The sequence below is a fragment of the Hipposideros armiger genome, unplaced genomic scaffold (genome assembly GCF_001890085.2).
Source record: "Hipposideros armiger isolate ML-2016 unplaced genomic scaffold, ASM189008v1 scaffold_131, whole genome shotgun sequence".
Taxonomy (NCBI): domain Eukaryota; kingdom Metazoa; phylum Chordata; class Mammalia; order Chiroptera; family Hipposideridae; genus Hipposideros; species Hipposideros armiger.
The window spans coordinates 1,795,328-1,806,482 of NW_017731481.1; the positions used below are offsets into that span (position 1 = coordinate 1,795,328).

Below are 11,155 nucleotides of genomic sequence, written 5' to 3' on the forward strand. Positions count from 1 at the left end.
ACATTCCAAAACAATCATGTATGTAGTAAACCATTGGGATAAAAAAGAAAAGAAATGAATCATTAGGATACAATGAGGAAACAAAATGAGATGCACTGTGAATGGCCTTACACTACAACTAACCAGAGGGTGCTGGCTATTCTGTACGCCATAATCTCTGCTCACCAGTCTATTAATTGAAACTCTTCCTTGACATCTTTCCCCAAGAAACTATTCAGCACTTCAACAAGTATCTGGATTAGTAGAAAGAATCCTGTAATGAAAGTAAGAGTGAATCTTTCATCTTTTAAAATTCCAGACATTCAGACTGGATGAAACAATCGACAAAAAAGGCAGAAAACAATTGAGAAAATTTTAACTATTTCATATATTAAAGAAACAACAAATATAATTTACACACACAAATCAAGTTCATATTTTAAGTGCAATATAAACATTCCAAATGAAAATAAAAATAATATGTAAAGTAGTCAAGTGTGAAAAGTGCTTAAGGAATTTTTAAATAATCCAATTTCACTCAAATTTTAAGAATTACATTCTGAGAGCATCTCCTAAGCCAAACTAAAGTACTTGGAGGGAGCAACAACTGTCAAAATGCTCATGACTAATCTACAGATAGGGAAACTTAGAAATGAGAAAGGCCCAAAATCACTATGTTCAAATGCACACACTACATATCAAATGTACACTACAGAAAAAAATGTATTCCCTGTTTGCGGGTCTAAAAAGGAGCTCTCATAACGATTCAAGATTGCTGTCCTGAAATGAACATTAATGAATAAAACACAAACATAAATATACTGCCTCTCCAGGATCAGAGTCAATATTCTTCTTTCAGACAAATGAACCTGGCAGATACAAATCTTTTTAAAAATCATCAAAATAATGAATTTTCAATCTAAATAACTCCTCGGCTTTCAAAAATAAATTTAATTTTACTTACGTGTTTTTTTAGACCTCTGCTCTTATTCTGAGAAGCACTTACAACATAAACAATGCTAGAAAAATAGCTCCCATAGCAATTATTCTTAAGAGTAAAATAAAAATCCAAAGGAAAACTAACAGGTATTAGGAAAGGGATAGTACTATTAACTCTGATAGGAAACAAAAAGCTGAAGTAAACACTCAAACCTGAGCCAAGACTTATTTTTAAATTAGCTGGCTAAAAAGAAGCCCCCCTGAGAGCTATGCTTCATTTTGGTGAGAGTCTCGGGAGAACAGAAATCATACTACTATTATTAATCCACGAAAGTTCATTATGTAGATATTAACGCTAAACTAAATAAGAGGCTGCAACCTGAGTTTATGAAGCTGGGAACGTCCTAATTGATTGAGCTCGCAGGTAAAAGAATGAATGACAGTTACTCATTGTCTCTCAGGCCGGGATTTTCACCAGTCTCCAGGTCTTACGAAAAGTAAAGGGCCTGCAGACTTGAACTTTAACTCACTGCAAGTACAACAGCGGCGAGAGAGAAAGCACAACTGGCTTCCGACGGTCCTTCCCCGGCCTCCATTCCCCACCCACAAACACATCTTCGCGCTCTCCGTTTAAAGAGCGAGCAACTTTAAAAACTTGGAACGGCACAACCCTGAAGCTTGCTAACGGGTGGCTTCGCCATTCCCATCAGATGGAAACAGAACCCGAGGACTAAGTTAACAATGAAATCACGTGAAAGAGTTAAGAGCAATGTATCACCCCATTCCCAGCTCCTCCACAGAGGCGGGTTCCAAGGAGGGTTCGGGGCACGCAGGCTGCCCGGGGAGCCTGACAGGTCCGGCAGCTCCTGTCCAAACCCGCCGCCGACTGACAAGCAGCCCGCCGCCTCCCCGCCCAGCGTCCGGGCTGACAGCCCGACAGACACAACACCACACGTGCTGCCTCCTCCGCACCACAACACCCGCCAGCCTGTCACCCCCATTTGCCGCCTCAGCCCCGCTCGGATCTCCGCACGCCCGGCCGGAGTCGAAGAGGGAGCGCCCGGGAGCGCGGGCAGGAGGGGCCGGGCCGGGCCCAGCCAGGGCAGCGGGCCGCCGGGCGCAGGTGGGGCCGGGGAGGTGGGCGCGCCCCCCGAGGGAGAGCGGGCTCGCCGGCACAGCCCAGCCCGAGGCTCTGCGGCCTGGGCCGCTCGCCGCCTGCCCTCCCACCGACTCCACCGGCTGGGCCCGGCTCGCGGGCGGGCGGCGGGAACCTGGGACCGGAGGCGCGCGGACCGCGGGGCGGGGTAAGCTGGGCGCCGACCGGGCGCGAGGGGGCGGCCGTGGCGCCCCAGCCCGAGGCCTGGCGCAGAGCAGCGGGAGGCGGCGCAGGCCGCGACGGGGCCTGCAGCCGCCTGCCGACCCCGCGAGGCGGCGGAGCGGGCCCCAGAGCGACTCAGCCTCGGGCTCGAGGGCTGGGGGCGGTCGGGGGTGGCCTCTCAGCTACTTACCGCGGGGGAAGAGAGCCGGGATACCAGGCCCCCGCGCCGGACCGCGGAGATGCCCCAAACTGACACGGCCGCCATCTTGGAGACAGTGAGCTCCGGCCGGGGGGAGGGGAGGCGAGGCGGCGGAACAGCCGCGGGGGGAGGGGAAGCGTCGCGAGGGAACGGCTGCCTGGAGGAGGGAGCGGCAACAGCCTGGGAGGGAGGCGACGGGGAGGAGGAGGGAGAGGGAGTGCGGGAGGAGGGCGGCTGAGGAGCGGGAAGAGCTGGGCCGAGAGCCGGGAAAGGCCGGAGGGCGGGGCGGGCAAGGAGGGAAGAGCGGGCCGGGCAGGTCACGTGGGGCCGGTACAAAAGGCCAAAGCCAAAGTGGGAGGTGAACCTGATGGGGCTGGAGGCCAAAGACTGGGGGCTCCTTCTAGCCTTTCACACGCGGTTAGGTCAGGCGGATAGCAGTGAGAGGAGATGATGTATCCCCATTACACAGCTGGGGAAACTGAGAGCAGGCGCATGGGTGGGGTGGCTTCAGTGTGGCACGGAAATCCGGTGGCCAGACGGGCTCTGAACTCTTGATGGCGTTTGTGTTTACAGTTAGCAGATCCTCCCTCCCCACTTCTGTACCCTCAGCCCATTTCCACAGTGACTCTCCCGGAACCTGAGGTCGGGAGCTGGTACAGTGGGGAGGGGGCGAAGGGCAGAGAGGAAGTTGCCTCCCTTCATCCTTCCTTTTCTGCTCACTTCAAAACTCACCCCACACATCTCACTCCTACTGTAGGAAAAAGAGTAGGTGCTTTTGGAAGGGGAAAGGGTAGGAACTTAAGACACCCGTGTCAAGCTCTTTGTCAGGTCATCACAATGATTTCATCCTCCCCACAATTGAGATGTTGGACCTTACTAGAGACATTTTTATAGCACACAGCATAGACTAGAGTCGTAAGACTTTCACAAGGTCACAGCTATTTTTGTAGCGCACATCTGAGTTTGGAGCCTAGATCTGTCTTATCCCAACGCCTGTCTTCTACTCATGCTCTATGCAGAATTGTTCTTGTCCGAATTTATGGCTGAACAAACTGGCACTTTTTCGTGGCCTGTCTGTCCCCTACTGGTTTCTTTGTCTTGTCTCTCGAGATTGAGTAATACTTTTTTTTTTAACTGTATTCACTGGAAAGGCAGTAAATGACAAATGAAAAGACATAATAAATGGTTAATAATTTTGTGTGGAAGTGTTTTCCTGCTGTTAGACCTTTATCTGCTTTGTGCCTCCTGCGTAGACTATTTCCCCTAACATCTCATTTTACCCCAGCTTTACCTTTTAAAGACCAGCCTCTCACTCACTTCCTTAACTTCCATGTTTACTTCCTTATCTGAACTTCTGTAGTATTGACCATTTGCCCTATTCCTGTGACACAATGTGTGTCCATTGTATACATTGTATGTTCTTCTAGGATGCCTCTTTGCACCTCTATTACTGTGTCACAAGTAGTACAGACTCAAAAAGTTGCTAGTGAATGAACATTTCTAAGCCACTAAGCAAGAGATGGAATGTCCACCTCTAACTCAAGCCCTGCCTTGTTTATACCTCAACCTATACTTTCTTACCTCTTAGCTTTTTCCACACTAATCCTTAGACTGTCTAGACCACTCAATAACAACATAAAAACTTATATTTTCGGATGATGGTGCTACCAACTCAATATCCTAGTACTGACACTGATAACATAAGTGTGGTGTGGTGAGATGTACTTCGTCACCCTCCATCACCTACTTCCAAGCCCCATCACCAAATTAGGAGAGAAATTTGGAGGTACAAGTTAATCTATTAGAAAGGATATTTTCCATCCTAAATGAATCAGACAGAGGCATTCTCAGGTGGAATGAGAGCTACTTGTAAAATGGAAACACATCCAGGAAAAGAAAAGGTGGGGGGAGATTCTCTTTTAGAAGAATAAAGAAAGATTTTTATTTCCCAAAGAGAACAGATAAAGTCATGTTAATAGAAAGAAAATGAGTTCTTCGCGTGAGACTAGTGTGTGGTCTTCAGAAGAAAATAAGTACAGAGATGAGCTGTGTTTGCCTTTGGATAATTTGGAAGAAAACTAGCCACAGCCATTCCTGTGAAAAGACCCAACTCGAGTTTAAACACACAGTAGCAAGAATTTAAAACAATTTGCAACAACAAAGCACAGTTTAGCTTTTCAAACAGCTTCCATAGAGAGTCTTTGCTTTACATTTGCATAACTTGAGGGCACATTCGGGAGGTCTTCTCAAAAGATCTGCAACAAAGACGGATTAAAGTCCTCATCTTTCAAATGTTAAAAAATAATCCACAGCACCGAACAGTTTTTCTGGCTTCAGAAACTTGACTCAGAATTCAGCCCTGCAGGGTTTCCAGCTATGTTATTTCCCTCTTCCACATTTTGCACTAGGAATCCTTGCCTTTTCAATTGTAGTTGGTAATTACATTTTTATGCTGAGTCTAGCTAAGCCTAAAATTGGAAGTTTGCTCTATCCTTGTTTCAACAAGAAACACTTTTTGTCCATTTACATTTAATATAATTACTGCTGTATTTGGATTTCTACCTGCCATCTTGCTATTTATTTTCTTCTGTCCACTTACCGTATATCCCTTATTCTCTTTCTTGCCTTCTTTCGAACTAATTAAAATATTTTAATTATACCATTAACCTCTGTTAGCTTAGTTTTACATTCTTTTAGAAATCTTAGCAATTACAACATGCCTGTTTGACTTATTACACTCAAATATAAATGATTACTTATACCACCTCCCCAAGAATGCTAAGACCTTAGAATACTATGTCTCCACTACCCTTCCACTTTGTGTTTTTTGTTGTCATGGATTATAATAGTGCATATACAGAGGGTGCCAAAAAATGTACACACATTTTAAGAAAGGAAAACTGTATTAAAATTATAATACTCAATATATACTGATAAGAAATAATGAATACAAGTTACATGTGACCTACAATTACAAGAGGCGCTCAAAGTGGTTACCAGCATACAAACGCTTCTGCTTATGGCAAACTACTGCTTGAGCAACATTCACCAAAGTGTCCACTTGTGTACATTTTTTTGGCACCCCCAGTATTTTAAGCCACACAAGATTTTACAATTATTTGTTCTCTACAGTCAATATTCATTATATTCACCTACATATTTATTTACCCTTTATGTTGCTCCTTGTTCCAATATACATTTTTGTGCCTCTGACTGGCATTTTTTCCTTCTTTCTCAATAATTCCTCTGTTCATAGTAGGTCTGCTGGTGACAAGTTCTCTCCATTTTTGTTTGCCTAGAAACTTTATTTCATCTTTCATATTTTTGCTGAGTATAGCATTCTAGTTTGATAATTTATTTTTCCCAGCATTTTAAAGATGTCCTTTTATTGTCTTCTGGTTTCCATCATTCCTTTGTTACTCTTTTGAAAACTAATATCTTATTTCCTCTGGTTCCTTTTAGCATTTTTTCCTTTAGTTTTCCACAATTAATCTGTGATATGTCTAGATGTGGTTTTCTTTGTATTCATCCCACTTGGGTTCATGAGTGGCATAAGTGCCACTCATGGAGTCCTTTGAATTTGTAGCTTGATATCTTTTATCTGTTTTAGAAAATTCTTGGTCCTATCTCTTCTTATCTCTTTTTTCCTTTTCAGACTTCAATTATGCATATGTCAGAATTTTTCATTTTTTACCATCTGTATTTACTACCATCTTTTTTACCTCTCTCCTTGTGCATGAGTCTGTATATTTTGTACCCATCTACCTAAATCTTCTCTTAAATCTATTTATTGAGTTCTTAATATCAGTCATTGCATTTTTAAGTTGTAGAATTTTCATATGATTTTTAAAAAATAAAATCCAATTCATTTGAAGCAATTCTCCATCTTTTTATTTTCTCCACCTTTGCCTATACTTTCTTGAACATATAATCCTAGGTATTTTAAATCTCTTTCTGATCATATAATAACTAGATCTTCTGTGGGTCTATTTCTATGTATATTCTTTCTACTGGCTTTTGGTCAATTTTAGCAAATTGAATCTGACATTATATATTGTATAATGGATAATATATTATGACCAACTGGGTTTAATCCCAGGAATGCAAGGCTGATTTAGCATTTGAAAAATCGATCAATGTAATTCACCACATTAGTAAACTAAAATAGAAAAAAATCATATGATCATAGCAGCAGATACAGAAAAAGTAATTGGCAAAACCCAACATATTGGGTTGTTGGAAAAGTCATCATGCATTTTTGCAATGAAAAACATAGACAAAATATGTCATGACTTTTCCGACAACCCAATTTATTCCTGATAAAAATCTCTCAGCAAACTAGGAATAAAAGGGAACCTTCTCACACTGATAAAGGGCATTTATGAAAAATCTACAATTAACATGATACTTAATAGTGAAAGACCAATATTTTCCCTTTAAGACATGATCAAGGCAAAGGTGTCTGCTGTCACCACTTCTGTTCAATGCTGTGCCCTAGATTCTAGACAGATCAGTAAGTCAAGAAAATAAAAAGTCATCCAGATTGGAAATAAATAAATAAAACTCTACGCATCGATGACATGATTTTCTATCTAGGAAATCCTACAGAATCTACAAACAACTACTAGAATTAATGTTTATCACAGTTGCAGGACATAAGATCAATATACAAATATCAAGTGTAAAACAATCTGACTTTTAAAAATGGGCAAAGGACTTGAATTGACATTTTGCCAAAAAAGATATATAAATGGCCAATAAGCTCATGAAAGATGCTCAACATCACTAGTCATTAGGGAAATGCAAAATCAAAATCTCAGATACCACCTCACACCCATTAGAATGTCTACTATAAATGAAAAAAACAAAACAGAAAATAGCAAGTGTAGATGAGGATGTGGAGAAATTGGAACCCTTGTGCATTGTTGGGGATGTAAATTGTTGCACCCACTGTGGAAAATAGTATGGTGGTGCCTCAAAAAATTAGAAATAAAACTACCATAGGATCCAACGATCCTACTTCTGAGCATGTATCCCAAAGAAATGAAAGCAGGGTCTTAAAGATAATTGGTGCATCCTTATTCGTAGCAGCAATATTCACAAGAGCCAAGAGGTAGAAGCAACCAAATGCCCATTGATGGATGAATGGATAAACAAAATATGATATATAACATATATATACACATAGTATATATAACGGAATATTATTCACTTTTAGAAAGGAAGGAAATTCTGACATGCTATAACATACATGAACATTATGTGAACTAAGTGAAATAAGCCAGTCACAAAAAGACAAAAAATATATGATACCACTTATATGAGGTAACTAGAGTAAGTAAATTCATAGAGATAGAAAGTAGAATGGTGGTTGCCAGGGGCCGAGGGGCCGAGTAAATGGAGAGTTATTATTTAATGATTTAAGAATTTCAGCCTTGTAAGATGAAAAGAGTCTGGAGGTGGATGGTAATGGTCTCACAACACTGTGAATGTACTTAACACCGCTAAACTATACATTTAAAAATGGCCAAGACAGTAAATTTTATATTATGTGTATTTTACCACAAGTTTTTAAAAGTGTATTTCAATATACCAGCAATAAACAATTGGAAATGAAAATGTAAAAAGCAATATATTTTACAATAGCATCAAAAATATAAAATATGTAGGGGTAAATCTGACCAAAGATGTACAAGATACGTTCATTGAATGCAGCAAAATATTGCCGAGAGAAATTAAAGAAGACCTAAGAAAACGGGAAGGTATACCTTGTTCTTGGATTGGAAAATGCAATATGGTTAAGATGTCAATTATTTCCAAATTGATTTATAGATTCAATGCAATCGCAATCATAATCCCAGCAAGATTCATTTGTAGAAACAGAAGTACATTCTAATATTCTTATGAAAATAAAAAAACATGTAAATTTGTCTTAAAAAGTTTGAAAAAGAACAAAGTTGGAGGAGTTATACTGCCTGACTTTCAGAATTTCTCAGTTTCCTCATGCAGGGTGTATCAGTTAATGCTACTGATGCCTACCATCCAATTACATAGGATTGTTGTGAAAATTTAAAAAGTTAGTACAGTTATAGCACTAAGATAGTCCGTGTTATGTGGTAAGCACACCATAATTAATATTATTGTAGTATTTTAATTTGTATTTCCCTGATTACAATAAAGTAAATATGTCAAATATGTAAGAAATAAAAGAAGAAATTGGAAAGATAAGTGATGAGCAAGAAAACATCAGAAATGACCAGATATGAAAAAGGAACAAACAGACCTTCTAGGAATAGAAAATAAAAGAATAAAAAACAAAAACAACAACTAGGAGCTCCTCCTCCTTTTGCTCGGCCCACTCGGAACTCTTTGGAGTGTACTTTCTCTTCTAATAACGTCCCTTGAGCTATTCCCTACTACTTGGGCTGCTTCTATTTCTTTGAAGTGTACTATCGCTTCTAATAAACTGCTCTTTCACCACTTTAAAAAAAAAAAAAAGAAAGAAAGAAGAAACTAAATGGAAGAATTGAGGATAAGTGTACTGATGTTGCTACTTACTTTAATATGCACAACAAAAGTTAGATTGATGGATGCATTGAGGGATAGGCAGATGGCTAGATGTGTGATAAAGAAAGTATACTAAAATGTTGACTATGCAATATAGGTGGTAGGTATGTGGGATTTTAGTCTAAAATCCTTTCAACTTATTTGTATTTTGAAAATTATAAAATATTGAGAAGAAACAGAAAAGTTAATCAGCAGAACAGATAAAGTTTAAATACTGAAATAGAAGATAAATCTGGAGACATTTCAAAGGACTCAGCCCAGGAATAAAAGAGATAGAGACTCTGAAAGACGAGTTAAGATATGTGTTATAAAGTGAGAAATTGCCATCTGTCCTAACAGAATTCTAGAAGGAGATAACAGAAAGGGAAAGAGGCAATATTCAAAGTAAAGTGGCTGAGAATTTTTCATAACTGACAAAAGACAGTAATCCACAGATTCAGGAATTCCAATAAATTCCAAGAAAGATAAAAATAAATAAATTTACTTCCCACTAAAGGGATTTGCAAAGGATATGCTTTATGAAGAACAAAAATGATTCTAGAAAAAAGATCTGAGCTGTGAATAACTCTAAACAAACATTGGTTATTATAAAGCAATGATAATAATGTTTAATTTGTGGAATTAAAAAAAATAGCGAGTTAGAACAAACTGGTTGGACTACAATAACAATCTAAGACTGAGAGGGAGTTATTGAAGTTAAAAGATTTGGAGTTAAAAATATAAATTGGGCCAGCCGATTATTATATAAAAATACAAATTGGGCCAGCCGATTAAATTGAGCTCAGTTGGTTAAGAGCTCACTCAAGAGTGCGAGCTCTGAGCAACATGGTTGCCGGTTCAATTCCCAGCCCCAGCTGAGCTGCCAACAGGTGGCAGGATGGCTCAGCTAAAAAAAAATTTAAAAAAAAAATATATATATATATATATATATATATTATCTTTAGATTTTTTTTTAAAGGTAGGTAATCAAGTTAAAATTCAAAGCATAACTACTGTAAGAAAAACTTATTAATTCATATCTTTAAAAGTAGTACAGGGCAAAAATTGAAAGAATTTTTAAAAACTTGATTTATTCTTTTTGATAAAGAAATCAAAATGTATCTGTAATAACAAATGTAAATAGATTGAATAATACAGTTATCAATTGTAGATTTCCAGACTGGATATATCTGTCCAGTTCTTCTCCCCAACTCACTATTCAGATAAGTCACTCCCACTCCTGAAACTGGAGGCCAAATGAGTCTGGGCCTCATGCTGCCTGCGCCACTCAGCCAATAGACCATCACAGGAGATGAGTCATAGAATAAGCGTTTATTATCGGAGCACTGGTGGTCTGAGAAGGCAGCAGGTTAACACTTCTAAAAACTGCCTTAACATTTTTCGACCAGCTTGGGAAATTTAAGGGAAAATCTGGGCGTTCCTCCAGAGGCTACATAATGGTTCCAGGGGTCTGCATGGAGCCTTTCCTGTGGCCACGTGATTCTATGGTGGAGTCAGCAACCCAGGAACAATGATGGGATTGGCCTGGAAAGAAAACTAGACTATAGAGATTGTGATCAATGAGCCTAAAGGTATTAATCATAAATTTCAGGGTAATTTTCTAAAGCAGGGAACTGGGTGGGACAGGGGACATCCCGAACTCAAGCTGCAGGGGAATGATCTATTGTTAAGCTATAGGTAGGTCAAGGAAAGGTGAGGCCAGGGACTTGGAGAGGCCTCTACTGTGGGGGTGCCAACCAGGCCCTGCTTCAATATAGCAAATACAGGTAGTTGCTCACTCAACAGCTGCTTCTCCTTCCGCTTCTCCTTCCTTAGTAACAGAATTCAATTATATTTTGGACAGCAAGATGTGCCCTTAAGATGACATATTCCAGTTTTTCTTGAACCTAGGGAGACCACCAATGAAATGCAAGTAGAAGTTATTGGGTAGGACTTGCAGGAAAGCTCTTCAAAAAGGAGACAGACCCTGGCATGTACCCTTTTACTTCTTGCACCTTCTTGCTTTCTGAAATGCAGACATGAGTGTTGGAACTCTAGGAGCCATTTTGGACTATGAAGCAATCTTGAGGATGGAAGCTACCTGTTAAAGATAGTGGATCAAAAAGATAGAAGGAGCTTGGGTATCTGATGATTGCAGAGCTGCTATATCAGCC

At 40.0% G+C, this 11,155-nt stretch overlaps 2 protein-coding genes across 2 annotated transcripts in view; both read right to left on the reverse strand.

The window, feature by feature from the left end:
* Positions 1–2,511, reverse strand: part of KAT6A (lysine acetyltransferase 6A) — a 95,772-nt gene extending 93,261 nt beyond the window's left edge. The window contains exon 1 of the mRNA XM_019649239.1: positions 2,427–2,511. The gene's annotated coding sequence lies outside the window, so the exon portion shown is untranslated. The remainder of the gene's footprint in view (positions 1–2,426) is intronic.
* On the reverse strand, positions 163–3,137 carry CUNH8orf90 (chromosome unknown C8orf90 homolog). The gene is made up of 3 exons (XM_019649240.1): positions 3,039–3,137; positions 1,697–2,418; positions 163–253 (listed from the first exon to the last, which is right to left on the reverse strand). Exons 1-3 carry the CDS (start codon positions 3,135–3,137, stop codon positions 223–225), a joined length of 852 nt encoding a protein of 283 aa, XP_019504785.1. The 3' UTR covers positions 163–222.
* Positions 3,138–11,155: the final 8,018 nt, after the last annotated feature.